The following is a 17,128-nucleotide window of genomic DNA, read 5'->3' on the forward strand; positions in this document are numbered from 1 at the left end:
AACCGCCCCACATCCACCCACTACGCTCTCCAACAACGACCTACTCGTCAATTTCACCAAAAAAAAAAAAGAGAAGTTTCTAAACCACACCTCTCCTCCGCACACAGCCAACTTCTTGCGCGAAACGCCAAACCCTCACGACACCCAGTCGACCAACCAACATCTCCGACAAATCCCCAATTTCAATACCGCAAAAATGACTGGCGGAGTCTCCGTTCGCGATGTCGATGTAGGTTCCTCCACCTTTCACAGATCGCTCTGCCCGCCGTGAGCGGAAAGCGGAAGCGGATCGCAATTCCTCCTCCTCCTCCTTCTCGCGCCTCTCCAACAGGCGCAGTAATCAAGAGAAGGACACATGAGATCCAAAACATGAATCAAATTCCAGACGCAACAGGATATGAGAAAACTACAAAAGAAAATCTCACTTCATTGCCGTCGGGAGCAGGCGCGAGGGGGTCGCAAGACTTCTGATGACGGAATATTTGCTGATGGGTTTTGGGTTTCCACACTATAGGCGCAGAAGTTCATCGACGCGTACGCTAGCTTCTTGAAGCGACAGGGCAAGCTGCCCATTCCCGGTATGTCTATTCTTTATCCTCCTCGTTCAATCATAATACTAATACAACCCCCCCAGGTTGGGTCGACACCGTCAAGACCGGTCCCTCGCGCGAGCTTCCCCCCCAGAACATCGACTGGTTCTACGTGCGCGCCGCCAGCGTCGCCCGCCACGTCTACCTACGCAAGACCGTCGGTGTCGGCCGTCTCCGCAAGGTCCACGGCACCGCCAAGAACCGCGGCACCCGCCCCTCCAAGCACGTCGACGGCTCCGGTTCCGTCGACCGCAAGATCCTCCAGGCCCTCGAGAAGATCGGTGTCCTCGAGCAGGATGAGGAGCAGGGTGGCCGACGCATCACCCAGTCCGGCCAGCGAGATCTGGACCGTAAGTTAACCACCACATTCATTCTTGCCGGGGATAAGAAGATGCTGACTGCTTGCTTATAGGAATTGCCCAGACTACTGCTGAGGCCGAGGAGGAAGAGGATGAAGAGTAAATGTTGATACCATGCGGGAATGATTCTACTACTACGGTCTAGGTAGCAAAGGTCTGTGGGCACGGCGTCTGAAAATGGCTGAATGAATTGATTTGGCGAATTTCGCTTTCGCACTTCCCCATGGCACATTATTCGCCTACAATACGCGTGACTGCTATGTTTTTTATTATGTTTCAAGTTGTTGTATAAGAGCAATAGAGCTGGGTAGGCCAAGGAGCATAGAAATGACTGGATGACTGCAATAGCCAGATTCTAATTACAAAATTCCAACATGTCCGGCAAGTGTGAGATCAGCATAGCGTGTCCTCCTATCACCACATCATAGACTCTTTCCTGTCATTCTTCGTCCTTTTTCCTAGATCCTAGAATACATCGAGTTATTTTCTAGACCTAGAACCTTCCCTTCACAGACTGTTCATTTTTCTCATGATTATTTTCTCATAACTAAGCTACAAGCAAGCCACTTTAAAGCATCTCCAAGTTTTGCTCAGATTCCATCAAGTGCTCACAGAAGCTGTAGAGCGGGGGGTCCTAACCCTTACTTCCATGTGTCTGTTCACGCTTCTCTCTAGAAATTCCCTCGGTAATGTTAGAGACAAGATAAATCGGCTCCGGGACAGGGTTGGTAGGGTATATATGAGGCTGAACCGCCTGCCCCTCGCGACGCCATGGCTGCAACAGTTGAGGGCGGGCTCGTGGTTGCGGCTGGTAACGCCACTGCTGAAGCTTGGTTAGTCCAGAGACTGGGCACGGGGTTATCTCCCTCTCTTCTTGCTGTTCCTTCACGAGACTATCCTCGTCGCTAGGACGAGATCGATGAGACAACTGCCTTGGCACGTAGTAGTAATCTTCCTCTTCCCCTTCCCCTTCGCTTTCCGAGTGGACATTAGCATGGCGTCCTAGATCTCTTTGATTCTCTCCTTTCGAAGTATTGCCATTCTCGTGGCCGGCAATCGGCTCAAAGCTACAGAATGAAAAGTCTGCTTCATTAGGTCGAGGAGTGCTGTTATCACTATCCTTTTTTCCGGCACTAACGTTGACCACAGAACGTCGAAGAGTCGGCTCGTTATCGCTGCTTGTGGACGAATACATGACAGTGTCGCTATCATCCGCCACATCGACGAGTACAGCATCATCCGGTACCGCAGAAGACGGCCTTCGATTTCCCGATGGGAGAATGAAAGGCGTCGCAAGCGGTTGCTGCTGGCGCGGGTGACGATCCGTCATAACAGCGTCATACCCAGGGAACTCATATACCGGCGTCTTCTTCTTGTATTCAGCTAATATTTCGAAATGGTTTGGTGGTCGGCGAGATGGTATATCAGAGAATGGATCTTCGAAGAAGCGTGATCTCTGTTCAGGAATAGGCCATTGCATTCTCGGGCGGGCGGGTGTGATGGGAATAGCTCGCTCCATGGCGGCGGCGGGGTTCGTAGCAGGAATAATAATATCAGCGTCGTTGTTAAGGACAGGAGACAATTGTTGTCTCTCCATTGACATCCCTATGAATGACTGGCATGCTCTATCTGCGGGAACGCCACCTATAACCCGAACCACATCTTCCACGACAGCAGACTCTTCACCATCAGATTCCGGGAAAATGTCGCCGAAGGTATCGCATCTTGCGCCGCTTCTCTTGTCCTTTGTTGCAAGAGTAGGGCCAATACCAATCCCGCCCCTAACGGAAAAGTGTATGCCCGTATACTGGAAGATTCTATTGATGAATTTTAGGCATGTGGCACATGGTTGTGAATCGATCATGATCACGGCCGAGCGCGCACTGCCAAGTGTCGCATGCTTCAGCATATGCATATTGGCAAGAAGCCAATCCTTGTCCGCCTCCAGATTCCCGCTTGACTTTCGGGTCATCTCGAGCGCATACCATGCCGCGAGGAGAACTTCAACGTGTCCGGCGTGTGCACGGCCTCGATGTTCGTCTTCTGCGGGTTTATTCCCATTATCACGCTGGTTTCCGGGGAAGTGAAACTTGAGTAGGGCAGCAATGTGGTGGAGAGCGATATAATTCCATTTATTCGTGTCGAGGCATTTCTCATCACGGTCGCCTCCAGGCTTATAACCACTATGAGCGGTCATCAGAACTTCGCTGTTGCCCTTGGCTGTTATAAGACCAATAGTCTTGCTTCTGTCCAGAGGGATGTCGGTTTTTACTCGATAGACCGGAGCATATACGACGATCTGGCTTCCTTGCTTTGCCAGTCTATAATCAGGGAAACCTATGTCAGCCCTTAGGCCTCTCACTACAAAACTTCATCAGTCATCAATTCTCCAAGCAAGCAAGATAGCAACTTTTTTGATTTTTTACTCACTTGATTTAAGAACGCTTCGGCGACCTTGAGAGGTCAGAAGATCGTAGATGGCCTTGCGTGTATTATGAGCATCTTGATGCTCACGTCCTATTTTGGCCGTCTCAAGAAAGAATTCTCGTCTACGCATTGCGAAGCCTTCATCTCTAGTATATGACGAGGCATATAAACCGTCGGACACTAAGTTGACGCCTTTCTGGATAAAGAACTCGACTATGTCAAGATGTCCCATAAGGGCGGCAAGCTTGCTATAGCACGGTTAATTAGTATGCCCTTGCCCGGGAGTATATTATGGCGAAAAAGACCAAACTGGTGATGGGTAAAGAGATCCCGGAGATAAAGACTCACATGGGTGTTTCGCGAAGCCCCCATTCCGTACCAATTTTCGGCTCCGTGATCGATTCGAGGACGCCTTCAGATTGTGAAACCAACTTGATGACCCCTTCAAAATCACCTTGGAGGCAAGCCACGTGGATTGGCTTGAGGCCGAGATCCGCGACCACGAGATAGTTGTTTCCCTCCATGTCACCTAATTATAAGAAAAGGTGATAGTTGGGGGAAGGGGTGACGTCAGATTAGAATAGGTATATGAATCGGGAAGAGGTGGACGTTAAATATTCAGAAGCTAACTAGGGAATTTTGGGTGAAATAGAGAAGGGAAAGGAGTTTCAAGCCTAAATTAAAAGGACTCAATATGAACAGCTTTGAACGAGGCGTGCAGTTTCAAGGCGAGTAATTAAAATTCGGGTTGTTGACGACGGTGTATTGGTTCTAAGACTGAAATACCTTCAACACTAGATAGGAAGCTGTCACACTCCGGTTCACGTAGTAGCACATAAAATAGCAAAGGAGGGCGAAAGGGGTACCTAATGATGATTGCAAAACTGAGGTGAAATGTTAGAAGTGCGAGTTGATCACGAAACGGACGGGCGCGGGCGCGAGGGGAATGGGAGGAAAGGGTAGATGAAGCGGAGATGTATGGATGGCTAAAGGAGATGGCGGCGGGGGGGCATTTATAGGCAACAGTATAAATTCCAGCTGCTACTTATGTAGGTATATACAGGAAAGGGCGTTTATGTAGCTCAACATCATCGTACTTCGGGAGGTCAAGAACATATTGCGGACCTGCTATAACCGCTGGAAACACGTATTGACGTTCCTACCTTAGGTACCCAAGGCACTTAAGGCGCATCGTAGCTGCACGTGTAACCTATAAGCAATGACATCTCGATTATAATCAGCAAATAAATAAATACCAAACAGCTAACGTATGTAATATACCCAGATATGATAGGTTAGCAGTTAGCAGACCCTATAGTATGACCAATATATAAGGTCCGGGTGCCGAGCTCTTTGCTTTTTTTCTCTGATAGAAGATGGTGTAGTAGATAAGAGTACGAGATGTTGATTTGACAAGTCTTATTGTGGCGTGCGGGGGGGGATATGTTTGCATGTAAGAGACGAAAATAAATGTGAGAGGTTGTCATCATGGTTTGCTGTCATCGGAGACTTAGCTTGGGGGTTTATTATAGGTACGGAGGAATGCTTAATAGGGGTCATCTATTAAGGAAACAATTCACGAAATTATACACGTGCAGGACATCACGGAGTAGATATGTCATAAGAAAACTGTGCCTTTCATCAATGTTGTATTAATTTTATTAGCGAACTAGGTAGTTCCATTTCTACAAAAGCTGTACGTCAACATAAAAAGTTCCTATGTGCATTTGTACAGTTGATAGCTCATCCGACTCCGGTTGACTTGAGAAAATCTGGTATGTGAAGGTATGACAGAGCACAGGCATAAGGCCTATAGCGTGAAGAGACTGCCGTTAATGCCCATCTATTACTCTATCCCACTGACTAAAGCCTCCGGACTTCCGGGCCAATCTTAAGCCCATTCCGCAAGCACGGCCATCAGCCCACAGCCCAGTGCGACACACCCTAAGGCGTAGAGCTGAACCTTTAGTCCCGCATTTCGCATGTACGAGTTAAACATGAACTCGTGGGCGAGCAGTTCGACGAGACCGGTGTAAATAAGAATACCGGCACTGATAGAGTCGAAAATACCATTGATAACCAAGCTCTTCGGGCTACCAGGCTGAAGAGTTGATCGCACACCCAGGCCGATGGCAATGGATATCGGCGTACTTATGGCATAGCCAAACGCCAACGCATAAGGCATCCATGCCTTAGAACTGGGCCATTGTGCCGTAGCCAACCGCGATCCAAGACCGAGACCTTCGAATGTCTGATGAAAGACGAGCACGATATATAGAACTGTGAATTCTTCACCGGCAACTGCGAGTGTCAAACCGATGAAGATACTGTGGAATATGACACCGAACTCGAGGATGAAAAGCGCCGTCATTTGCGCGGCGAAAGCAGTATGGTTATCGGTATCGCGGTGTTCACGTTGGTGGCCCAGGTGATCTTCGCCGCCGGGAGGATAGCTAAGATCTGTAGGTAAACCATTGTTGGTTGCGTTCCCAGCATTGTTCTCCTTGTTCGCCGAGCCAGCCTCGAGATCTCGGATTGGCGACGGTGAGACCTGGCTTCCCTTCTTAAGGATATCCAAGGACGGGTCGGCGCCCTTCACGTCGTGATGGTCATGGCCAAAGAAGTCAAAGCGGCTCGCAATAAGTTCGATAGTAAACATGACGAAGACCGTCATTAAACAAATTCCAGCCGCCCAGTCGTAACCGGTAATGGGGCCATCAAGACACGGCGATTTTAAAGCATCGAATGCCGGCGAGAGGAGATGCATGAATGCTGTTCCGATGATGACACCCGAGCCGAAATATTTCGCGATGAAGAAAGCCGCTCCGTTCACCCTCACTTTCGCACCTCGGGCTAAGAAGACGGGTAATACAGCACCTAGTAGCGAACCAACCAAGATAACGAAGATAGAGGATATGCGCAGTCCCATTCGGCCGTCGTATTCGTTACCAGTATCGCAGTCGACCTCGACGGTGAAGCCGGATTCAGGGGCCACATCGGAAGAACCATCCTCCTGCCGTGTACGAAGTACAGCATCCAGAGCTGTATGTAACACCGACATCTTGAAAGATTTTCACGTGGAGATATAGAGATATATGTCTCTGTATCTTAGAAAAGGGCAACGCCTAGTAAGGCTAACGCCAAGATATAGCTCAGGGGGTAAAGATATAAGTGATCTTGATGACCCTCTAGGAGTGAGCCTATCTCTAACTGTTTGTCAGAAAAAGATCAACGAGAGAGGGCAAGGATGGTATATATACCAGCTTGGTATTCGTAAAGTTCTAAGGCTGAGTACTAGGTTAGCGGGATGATGCAGGTGAGAAATTGCTTGTCTGTAGCTGCAAAAACAGGGGAGAGGGGTGAAAATATAATGAGATGGGAGTGTCCAGCAAGGTATAGCAACTCCTTTGAAGCGAATAAAGACCTAAGAACAACAATTGGGTTGTATAGGTATCCAAGGTGAAGAAATTTCTTTGAAATTTCAAAGCACTTAGTGCTTGTTAGGGTCCAAGGCCTAGTGCAGGAGAGGACCTTGATGGCATATACACGCCAACGAGCTTTGAAATATTTAACGTATCCGTTCCAGGGGTTTTACCAGACCGTGAAGCAAGGGAAATAACTAGCAGAACGGCGTGCCGAAATTTTATGAAAAGGAAATGGGCCTTACCTATTGGGAAACACTTCGTATCCTGTCGTTTCAAGCCGGAAGAACCCCAGGACTTGTCAGAATACGGCGTCAGTTCGGTGAATAGATCCGGTCCTCGTTTTTTTTTTTTTCTTCTCGTGCTCCAGGCGCGTGTAAGAAAATACAGACGATGGAATTTAGGGTATCGGAGAAAGGCGACAGCGCTGATGACGATCCGGAATGCGCAATTCTGAATTAACAATATACGCGTCCTATCAGCGCAACATATACGTCTCCTTATTGGTAGATGTTTGTGTTCCGGGATGTTCTAGAAGATCTCGATGATGCTACTCCCAGAAACTGCGCGATCTTATAGAGTATGATCCAAGTAGATGTCGTCGCTTAATTTTCGTAGATTTTGAAGGGAGTATACTATCGCGTACGGCAAACGGGAGGTTATATGGAGAGATCACCTGGGAGATAAGTATTATCCCCGTTCAACGAGCAGATGAGACGCTAATCCGCGTGGGCAAGTGGCCGTTAGGAGCGTGGGGTGATTGGAACGATGAGTGCGACAACTTTCAGGTTTTACCTGAATAGAAATGGAGTGTGAATCACGTCCAGTGTGGATGATCACGAAAATTACGTATGGGTATAACCCTCCTTGTCTATTGATAGATTTGATGGGATAGGATGGAATGACATAACATGCTTCAAATTTATTATGTACGACGTTTATAAGTTCAGCTCCTCTATTTACAAAGTATTTCGCAAACTTAGTTGGGCATATTATGTGGGCAAGCAAGGGCGAGTGTACTAGGCGAGTGACGAGGGATTTAGAAAAAAAAGGCAAACGGCGGGAAATATCATTATCATAGAAAAATGAGAACCTTGATGGTCAACGGCCGAGTTTGGCACCGCACAAGGTTGATATAAATGTCAGAGATCCAACTGGGTTCCTACCTTAGACTGACTTAAAACAGGTACGTACCGTCGGGCGAGTAAGCCATTTTAGGGAAAGAGACCTCTAGATGTGGAGGATACGGAAGTGGGTCTAACGGGTGTTAGTTAAATCCATTGGTCGGTGATGCGCGTGGTGCTCGGTACCTATGGGCCAGCTAAGTACATACAAACATCACCTACCTGTACCTACCTATTTTCGTAGGAAATAAAATGGAAATTCTAGGTATTAGACTATCATGTAGGTAGGTAGTAATAAGCTTTTTTTCTGTATGCACTGACGCAAATATCCTTTTTAGACTTATTACTGTCCATTCGGACTAAAAGCGCCCTACGTATGTAACGTACCACACCATCATAGTAAGTACACACGGGCCGTGATAAACGGTAAATCCAACCTTTGCCCGGAAGGATGTGTAGTATTCTCGTAACATCATACCCAACGTCATCCGACAGGGCTGACAGCCGATATATTAAGTCTTGTATTTCTACCAAAAAAACTCAATACTTAGGTATTTTGCACCAACGCACAGCAGAATCCAGATGAAAAATCTGCTTTGTCCCAACCCCCAAGATCCAGTGTTCTTCGGCGGTATTTCTTCAATGGGTTCCCATACTAAAGACCCTTTATTCATTGTCTGCATTGTACTACGTCGTCCAATTAGGTACAAGTATAATCCGTACAGGTCATGACTACCAAACTGCGCGGCTCGTGATACGTTGGTTGGTACCGCTACTAGGCATTTTAGTGGGTCCCGTTGCATTAGCCTGTCCATCAGGGTTCTCATGCCGAGATCCTACTTCAGCTGGCCATCAAGGTTCTCAGCCTCCAGTACGTACCCCACATCTGAACTTCAACTTTGCGTATCAATGATTTTACCCTTGATTATCAAAACTTACAGCGCGTCATGAACCAACGCCTTATCATAGCTGGAGAAATAAAATGATACGATCTCCTAAACCTTAATATTTTTATCTCATCTCTTCAAGTACTATGGTGCAAAATTTGCTATACATGGCATTTTCTAGTTGATCAAGCTAGCATCCAGTCATGATCAAGAGTCATATCTATCATACCATACACCAATTTCGTTCTCGACTACAAGAAGCGAAGCCAAGGCACAGTAAATCCTAGATAGCTCGTGTTGCACCACAACATGCGGAGAAATTAAGTTAATATAGCTTAGACCAGTAGCCTCTCGAAACAAGCTTCTTCCAAGACGGCCCCCTTCTCGGCACTGGGCCAAGCCGTCAATGTAATAGCTTGTCAATGGTAGCGGAGGGAGCTCAACCCCATGACTACAGTAGGCGGGTAGCTATACTTGCAACAGCATAGCGGTATGCCAAGTTGCGAGATTCTAAAGAGACACCACATGTGGTTCGAGTATCTATGGAGGTATTCCAGTTAGACTGCCCGGTCTCCTGGGTCGCACCACCGCATGCAATAACAAGGGTCTCCGTTACTCAAGAACGCATTAGAGGCCGCCGGGGACGCATCAGGGGTCCAGTAGAATTAGCCTACATACCTAGATAGACATCAAGGTATTTTGACCCCGGGGTCACCGAGAGAGGTATCATGGCCGAAGAATTGACATATAATCCGCATCTCTTCTCGCCCGTCGTTGCAAATCTTCTTCCAACGATGCGACCGTAGTACAGGTCCCTCATACAGTGAGAGTGCCTCAGGAAGGATGCTGGCAATACACGTCGGCCCATGAGATTGGTTGGGGATACTATCAGGGGCGTAATTGCGACAGTGCCACCAATCCATCGTCAAGCAACGATATCGCACATTCGGGTTGGACAGCAATACAGGCACGCCGATTAATCGCCACGAAAGCCATTTTGGAGGGTCTAAGCTTATGCTATTAATATCTTCATGCCGAGAATTGTACTTCGAGTCCTAGTGTGCGGAAAGGCGAGTCAAGTCGTCGTAGGTCAATGCTACTGCCAAGACTAAAAAGTAAAGACTTGACTCGACCCTCCCATAAAAGACCAACCCTGAGATGCTGGTCTAGGCGCGCCTTCAAAACGCCCGAATACTGCTCATCATGATCATCATCATTCTCATTGGTGGCCGGTACTGTCGCATCCACATCCGGATCGTCTAGCCTCCACTCCATCTTAGCCTGGAAGCTTCTTTCCTTCTTATTTAGCTGAGCGACCGATTCCGGTGGTGGCAGAATTTCAGCCGTGTCCAGGGGTAGGGGAGGGCTATCCAACTCCAATTCTAATTTCTCCTGGAAACTCCTCTCGGGCGTGGCGTTGACTGGCGTTGGTACTTCTTCCAATTCTTGGTTAATAGACCAAGCCGCTCTCTTTCTCCAGAGCTCCATACCCACAGCCCAGTCACTTTCATAACTGTAAACATTGAAATCCATCCTCGATGCAAGCGAACAATAGCTACCAGCCATGACTGCATAACTCCAACTAATAGTTCCCATCAAGGGGTTAACCGTCATTGTCGCAGTGAGTGGAGTACCTTTGTGCGTAGGCAGCGTCGCAAATCGCGTTCCAACACTCATACCTCCTGACTTGTTTAGCGTTCCGTAATAGAACTCGGCGCCAGCACTGAACCGGCCGAAAATGCGTTCTCGCTCGCTGTTACCCGTTCCGTTCCCATTGGTAGTCGCTGGTTGCGTTTGTGTATCCAGGTGAGCCACATCACCGCCGAAATTGTACAACGCGCGCGCTCCGAGCAAACCGCCGTCGGTTGATGCGAGACCCTCAACCGCATAGCGACCCTTGTCGTACTGTACCATACCCAGCATAGTACCCCCATTCCGTAGTTTTTGATCTGACACAGCACTCAGCTGGAATTGTAACGTACGCGAAATCCTCCTAACCACCAGGGCCTCCAACATCGATGCTGGGAGGTAAAGTCTCCCATATGCAAGTCCATCTTTGATCAACCCTCCCTCCGGTTGTCCTTCCTCAGCTCGGCGAGGTAGCTCGGCAAGCGGGCGGTAACTTCGCAAAAGATCTGGTAGGGGTATCTTCTCACTCTGGGCAATGGCATGACCGAGAGGCACCGTTGAGTATAAGTATGATACAGAGCCATCAACAATACCCACGGTGCCAAGCTGATACGAAGTAGCGAATTGCGATGTTGCGAGAGAAGATAGGGTTAGACGAAGACCACGAGGCGTCGGAAAGTTCAGAAGGGCATCGGACGTCGCATTGAGCGAAGAATAGCTATTATCCCGGTTCCAGCCTGTTGCAGCATAAAAGACCGACTGGATATAATCCATAAATTCCCGCATCTTCGTGGAGGCCTGCCCATCTAGCCAGTAGTAGGCAAGCTAGAGATCAGCGTCACCGTATGAGCATCGGAGAAAAGACTCGACGTGATGTTGCTAGTATTGGGAAATCGATAACATTTGGCGATTAAAGAACTCTCCCAATAATTTGGTTGTACCTAGGTACCTAGCTACAATTCGTCTTACGCCTTGAGATAAATTTAGGTACAAGTACCAAAGTATATCACCGGCTTTCAACCGACGGGAACCTTTAGACGTCAAATACTTTTAGGAAGGGAAGGACTGGAGAAATTGCTAAGACAGTAACAAAAGTGGGGTCAAATCACTCTTTATAGCTTCTTTCCGGGATAATGAAAGACTTCTCCCCCTAGAACACCAACAGTTCAACACGATCAAATAGCCTTTCACACATCGCAATATGTATATTATTAACTAAGATATTCCTTATTCAGAACCATAGGATTGGATCCAAAACACCAAACTATCAAAAATATCTAGCAATATCTGATTACTAATTGACTTGCGTCTTAATAATAGGTAAAGCTGTGCCTCTTGCGGCGCTTCACGTCCCCGACGGGCAAACCCTCTCCCCGGATCTTCACCTAGCCAAGCCATATATAAAGGAGAGGATTATAACAACTACTAGGTGACAATTGCAAAGCCAAACTATGGAGTTTTCTATACTTGTTGCGGAAATGGTATAATACTTCTGGGACTTCTCGGATAGATCAGATGCTTGACCTTGGGAACAGACGGACAAACCTTTAACATATCCCGCCGCTATCATATTAGCCCGGGATAAGGACACCTTAGTCAATATGAAAAAAGGTGTACGAATGTATGAGATCTCAGTACCAGGGTCCCCAGTATCATCAAAACACTACCTTTTCGGATTATAACATTTCCCACCGGGTTAAGCCAGACATCGTCAATATGACGAGAAAATAGCCATACTGATTTCTGTAATTCCGACGCATACCGTAAGTGAACACCTAAACACCTATAGTTGAAGTAATGAGAGTCTATAGTAGGTCCAGGAGTAGATGGCTTAAATTAAATTTCTATATAAACCAACCCAGAGCTGCTCGAGTTGAATCGGATATTAACAGATCACTTCGCCCTCAAGTTTTAATACCTAACATATTGTCTTCTACTCTAACCAGTACCTTACAATCATCATGGCTGATAAACAAGTCTGGCTCGTGACAGGAGCTTCCCGTGGCCTTGGGCTCGACATCGCCAGAGCTGCCCTAAAAGCTGGACATGCAGTCATCGCAGGCTATCGTAACAAGGCCAAAACTCCCGCCTTCGCAGAAATCGAAGCCCTCGGCGGAACATGGCTCCAACTCGAAATGGCTGGGGACGACGTAGAATCTCAGGTTCAGTCCGCCATTGCGCTTCATGGAAAGATCGACGTCCTAATTAACAACGCTGGATGGATTATGCTCGGAGGCATTGAAGACACGGAGTACGCCAACACCTAGAAATCATTCTCTTAGAGCAAAATACGGCTAATACTACGAGGTAGCTTCGACCATATCGATAGCATATTCAAGACCAACTTCCTGGGTCCTCTACGTACGATTAAGGCTGTTCTACCTTCTATGAGGGCCCGTCGTTCCGGAACCATCGTCAACGTTAGCAGCTCGACAACTTTGGAGATGGCCCCGGGTCTAGGTATTTACGCAGCAACCAAGTTTGCTCTTGGAGGTAAAGCATCCTCTTTCTATCCCCTACCTAGTTTGGCGTTTGTCCCAGGCTGACCACGTAAAGGTATCACCGAGACGCTCCAGGCAGAAGTCGCCGCGTTCAATATTCGTACACTGCTCGTCTTCCCTGGAAGTATGGATACCGGGGCGCGAGATACTTCCGGCGCAGGCGTTCACAGTGAGCAACACCGTTTCTCGGGATTCTCATTTCCGAGGCGATTTCTAACTCGGCCGTTATAGTTCCTTCAAGCGAAGCTTACAAAGGCACTGTTCTCGAGCAGGTAGAGCAGTTCCTTCTTTCGCCCGCATTCCTCGATTCAGCTTCAAAACCTGCCGCTGTCGCGCAGCGAATCGTCGAGGCGGTTGACGGCACGGGAATATTCACCGGGAAGAAATTAGGTCTCATTCTCCCCCTTGGGAAAGATACTGGCTCTAGTCTGGAGAAACGAGCTGTCATGTACCAGAATCTCGTAAAGGACACTAAGGAGGTGTCCGAAAGCGTCTAAGGACATCGTGTTAGGAAAACAGCCTCGAGACATAAATCCAGCTCATCGGCTCTACGCAAACATTCACTATCGAATATCATCACACGAAAAGTAGTTGTCATGTAATAAATCAAGCCAATCGATGTTATTTACGTATGGCTAGTTAAGGTGGTAGTATACACCGTGAAGAGAATAATAGCCAGCATGCTGACTGGGGTATCTTGAAACCCAAGCACATAAACCCGTGCTTAATCCCTAGTTCCAAATGCTCCAAAGCATATCCTCATCAGAGAAGGTTCTTCCCTGGCCCCTAATGGGCGGGTCGACGACCATGACCATGACCACGAGGCTTTACAACCCGTCTGCGCAAGTACCCCATGCCACTCTTTTTCTGGATAGCGATCGGCTTGCTAAAGCCCCTAGCAGCCGCCGCAACGGTCCCGACATGGTCCCAGCTATCGCTGTCCTCGCCCAGACTCCAAGCCATCACGCCACCCAGTTTCATAGGCGCGACAATCTCACGAACCTTCTGGTCAATTAACTCCGGCGAGTCCCACGTCCAGAACAGCTTGCTGTCCGCATCCCAGTACCACATGCCGCCCTCGTTGCTGTCGAGCTGGCCGTTCGCAAGCGCCTTGCCGAAGGAAGCGATTACGTCCGGGGCCTGGCAGACGCCGTATGCGGACTGGCATCCCATGCCGCAGTACTCGGTCGTGGAGCCGCAGGATCCGTATTGAGAACAGCAGGTGCCTTCGGGGCATACCTTGAAGCCCGCGTCAGCGCCGCAGGTGCCGTCGCTAGACGTGGCCATGTTCTGAGGCGGGGACGGGGGATGGACGTGGGCCTTCTCGAAAGTCATGGCCCCTGAGGTACCTGCGTCAGAGCCGTCGCCGTTCTCGGCCGGGACAACGGGACAACCGATTGGCTGGGTGCAGTTCGCGTCAGGTGGCGTCAGGAAGTATTTCGCGTAGTATGCGAAGCCGAGATTGAGCTTGGAGGGCGGTAGGCCTAGGTCCAGGTACATTTTGGTGGCATTGATTGCTCCCTTGACGGATGTGTGGTGCGAAGTTGTGCCGTCGCGACGGTTCATCATGTCGTAAGACATCAGGTTGACCATGTCCACAGCAGCGAAGATCGACGGTGCCTGGGGCCCTGCGTAGGCGATTATATCGCGCTGCATGGAAGGGACGGCGATCGAGAGTTGCTTAGGAGCGATGGCGTTCTTGATCTGTTGTAAGAACATGGGGAACGTCGTGATCTCGCTTGCCTTATCCGAATTAGGAGTCTGTTTGTAATCGGCGCCGTTGCCGCCAGGATACTCCCAGTCGATATCGACGAAGTCGAAGCCGTGGGTCTCTACCATCGCCGCGACGTTCTTGGCGAACATGCTGCGGCTCTCTTCCGACACGGCCCCTTTCGAGAAGCCGGCCGTGTCGCCCCACCCGCCGATCGCGATGCCGACCTGAGTTCCGTCGTCGAACATGGCGCGGACCTTGTCTAGGGGCATGAATGGCTCGTAAGCCCCTGCCATTTCGGTGACGAAGAGAGATGAGTTGGCGAAGGCCATGATGACGTGGGTTATACCCGCCGTTACGTCCCTGCTTGGCAGGATAGCCGTATGGTATCTTGTAATTATGTTAGCTCATTGTGGCATTAGGGGTGAAGGGGAAGCGTACTGGTCGAAGTATACGACATTTCGCAAAGGTACCGTGCTGTTTGTTAGAGTACTATTGGTTGTCGTGCCGTTGGTTAGGGTACCGCTGGCTGGAGTACTGTTGGCTGGGGTGCTGTTGGGAGGAGTGTTAATAGGCGCCGTATCGTCGCATGCAATGGCGAGCCCAGCCATGGCTAGGCCGCCTAGAATCTTGATCATATGCATAATGAAGGTAGTGCAGTTTGATGAAGGTTATACGATAAAGGAGTATATAGTGGTGTTGTCATAATTTGTTGTTGAAGGATGGTTAAGGATGGTTAGGGTCAGCTGAATTAGAAGGAGAGGGTTGGTTTATGTAGTAATGCTGAAACCATTTTCGTATCCTTGTGGTCCTTTTGAAGACTCACTGTCCCTCGCAAGCCCACCTGACTGTCGCTCAAGCTGTGATCCTCAGGGTTCAACAAAGTACGTATTGCAGTGATTCAGTCCCAAACTGCTTGGCAGTTGCCGTGACGAGAATTGGTGATGAAGCAAGGTCGGGGAATGACGTGGGAATATTTTAGAAGACGCGCTGCCACGAGAGTGTTTAGTTTGCTAATTGGCTGGTTGCCTATCGCATTCAAACATACCCTATCATTAATTCACGATCTTTCGAGCTATTGGGAGCTATGAATCCATTCTACGAACAGCTCACCCTATCGCATCCAGGAGTGACGATATGCCATTGACTAACTCTATTGACTTGACACCCCTAAACGTTTTCACTACCAACGTAGGTTAAGTGACATAAGGGGTTGTTATTCAAACTGTGCACCTAGCAAACCAGCATCTGTTAGCAAAGAACCCTTAATAGGGATTATTCTAATCTATTATGCCCAGTCACTAATAGCTCGTGCCGCAAAAGTCTCCAAGGTGGTATGAAAACGTAGCTGCCCAGTTGCTTAAGTTCCAATAATCAATAACAACCTAATATAATAGATTTACAAGTATTTTATGTTAAGTTGTATTATGCTAGAGAAGTCCAAGTCCAAGTCCAAGTGATAGACACAACATAGCAAAAAAATCTCTAATAAGACCAACTGCATAAATCGGCAGATCATGCAATAATTTGTTAACTATCATGTAAAGCTGTAATATTAGGTTTTATTCTGAACTGCGCTTACAGACTTTGTGAATGCTGATGATTTGGGTAGCATCAACGATATATGCTAATAACTTCACCCGAAGACTACCAACGGATGGCAAGTTACACGTTTATGTTTAGTAACACTTTTGTTAAAATCCCGAAACCAAGTCCCAGGCCACCCATATACTCAACCTATGAAGTCCATTATTATGTCACTGAGATGGTCCAGCCAACTTATATGATTGTATGATGGTGTTCTTATAAGAGGCGTTTGCACTGTCCCGAAAATTTACTGAGATCTAGCAAAGCCTCAACATGCCACCTAGTTCCTATGAATAAACTTAGGGAATTAAGGAAATTTGGGACACTTATTGGGACACTTACCTCTTGAGGGGTCATTGCTGTCTTTATTCGTAGCTCTATGTGACATACTAATCGATATACGTAGTCAAGTCATAGGGCTTGTAGTTGATATAAAATAGAAGATTATGTAAACACAAGCGTCTCTTAAAGATGACCATCGTGTAGCGCAAGTAAACAAAGAGTTGAGTTGGGACATTGACAAGAGGTAATCTTAGGCAAGGCTGCAACGGGCCGAAATATATTGGTAATAAATGTTATAATTCAAACTTGGCTTAAAAAGGGAGAGAGTACTATGAACTGTCTCGGTAAAATAGAGGCCAAGCGAAGTTACACTTTTAATCCACCAAACATGTCTTCTTTCTCCATTGCGCGGAGTTAGGTAGGTAGGTATATTATGTAGAGATATCGGCTAAGCGCATTCGTATATGCGGTCTAACTTTTGTTTTGTTGGAATATCATGTCCTCGATACCTACCTCACATCCGAGGATTTATGCGCCGCGAACCTTGTAGGTAGTGATCCACAGGAAAAAGGAAAAAGCAGGAGGATACCTACTATGGGATTGTTGTTA

The 17,128-nt window shown here is 47.9% G+C and overlaps 6 protein-coding genes across 6 annotated transcripts; 2 read left to right on the forward strand and 4 right to left on the reverse strand.

Annotated features, from left to right (window-relative positions):
- Positions 1-27: 27 nt before the first annotated feature.
- F5Y00DRAFT_239855 (40S ribosomal protein S19) lies at positions 28-1,614 on the forward strand. The gene is made up of 4 exons (XM_048008146.1): positions 28-229; positions 515-578; positions 635-940; positions 1,003-1,614. Exons 1-4 carry the CDS (start codon positions 197-199, stop codon positions 1,050-1,052), a joined length of 453 nt encoding a protein of 150 aa, XP_047863784.1. The 5' UTR covers positions 28-196; the 3' UTR covers positions 1,053-1,614.
- On the reverse strand, positions 1,584-3,900 carry F5Y00DRAFT_263028 (uncharacterized protein; the record flags this gene model as incomplete). The annotated part of the gene is made up of 3 exons (XM_048011471.1): positions 1,584-3,310; positions 3,380-3,624; positions 3,725-3,900. The coding sequence occupies 3 exons, from the start codon at positions 3,898-3,900 to the stop codon at positions 1,584-1,586; spliced, it is 2,148 nt and encodes a 715-aa protein (XP_047863785.1).
- Positions 3,901-5,213: 1,313 nt separating this feature from the next.
- F5Y00DRAFT_106073 (ZIP zinc/iron transport family) lies at positions 5,214-6,824 on the reverse strand. Its single transcript, XM_048003849.1, has 3 exons — positions 6,801-6,824; positions 6,637-6,663; positions 5,214-6,582 (listed from the first exon to the last, which is right to left on the reverse strand). Exon 3 carries the CDS (start codon positions 6,435-6,437, stop codon positions 5,268-5,270), a length of 1,170 nt encoding a protein of 389 aa, XP_047863786.1. The 5' UTR covers positions 6,438-6,582; positions 6,637-6,663; positions 6,801-6,824; the 3' UTR covers positions 5,214-5,267.
- A 2,933-nt stretch (positions 6,825-9,757) lies between these two features.
- Positions 9,758-11,360, reverse strand: F5Y00DRAFT_106087 (uncharacterized protein). Its single transcript, XM_048003850.1, has one exon. The coding sequence runs from the start codon at positions 11,222-11,224 to the stop codon at positions 9,839-9,841; it is 1,386 nt and encodes a 461-aa protein (XP_047863787.1). The 5' UTR covers positions 11,225-11,360; the 3' UTR covers positions 9,758-9,838.
- A 1,039-nt stretch (positions 11,361-12,399) lies between these two features.
- Positions 12,400-13,514, forward strand: F5Y00DRAFT_270812 (putative short chain oxidoreductase/dehydrogenase; the record flags this gene model as incomplete). The annotated part of the gene is made up of 4 exons (XM_048012671.1): positions 12,400-12,689; positions 12,750-12,931; positions 12,995-13,108; positions 13,171-13,514. The coding sequence occupies 4 exons, from the start codon at positions 12,400-12,402 to the stop codon at positions 13,434-13,436; spliced, it is 852 nt and encodes a 283-aa protein (XP_047863788.1). The 3' UTR covers positions 13,437-13,514.
- A 211-nt stretch (positions 13,515-13,725) lies between these two features.
- F5Y00DRAFT_270815 (carbohydrate-binding module family 18 protein) lies at positions 13,726-15,409 on the reverse strand (the record flags this gene model as incomplete). Its single annotated transcript, XM_048012672.1, has 2 exons — positions 15,092-15,409; positions 13,726-15,040 (listed from the first exon to the last, which is right to left on the reverse strand). Exons 1-2 carry the CDS (start codon positions 15,292-15,294, stop codon positions 13,726-13,728), a joined length of 1,518 nt encoding a protein of 505 aa, XP_047863789.1. The 5' UTR covers positions 15,295-15,409.
- Between the last annotated feature and the right edge of the window lie 1,719 nt (positions 15,410-17,128).

The sequence above is a fragment of the Daldinia vernicosa genome (genome assembly GCF_022497035.1).
Source record: "Daldinia vernicosa strain CBS 139.73 unplaced genomic scaffold F5Y00scaffold_30, whole genome shotgun sequence".
NCBI lineage: Eukaryota > Fungi > Ascomycota > Sordariomycetes > Xylariales > Hypoxylaceae > Daldinia > Daldinia vernicosa.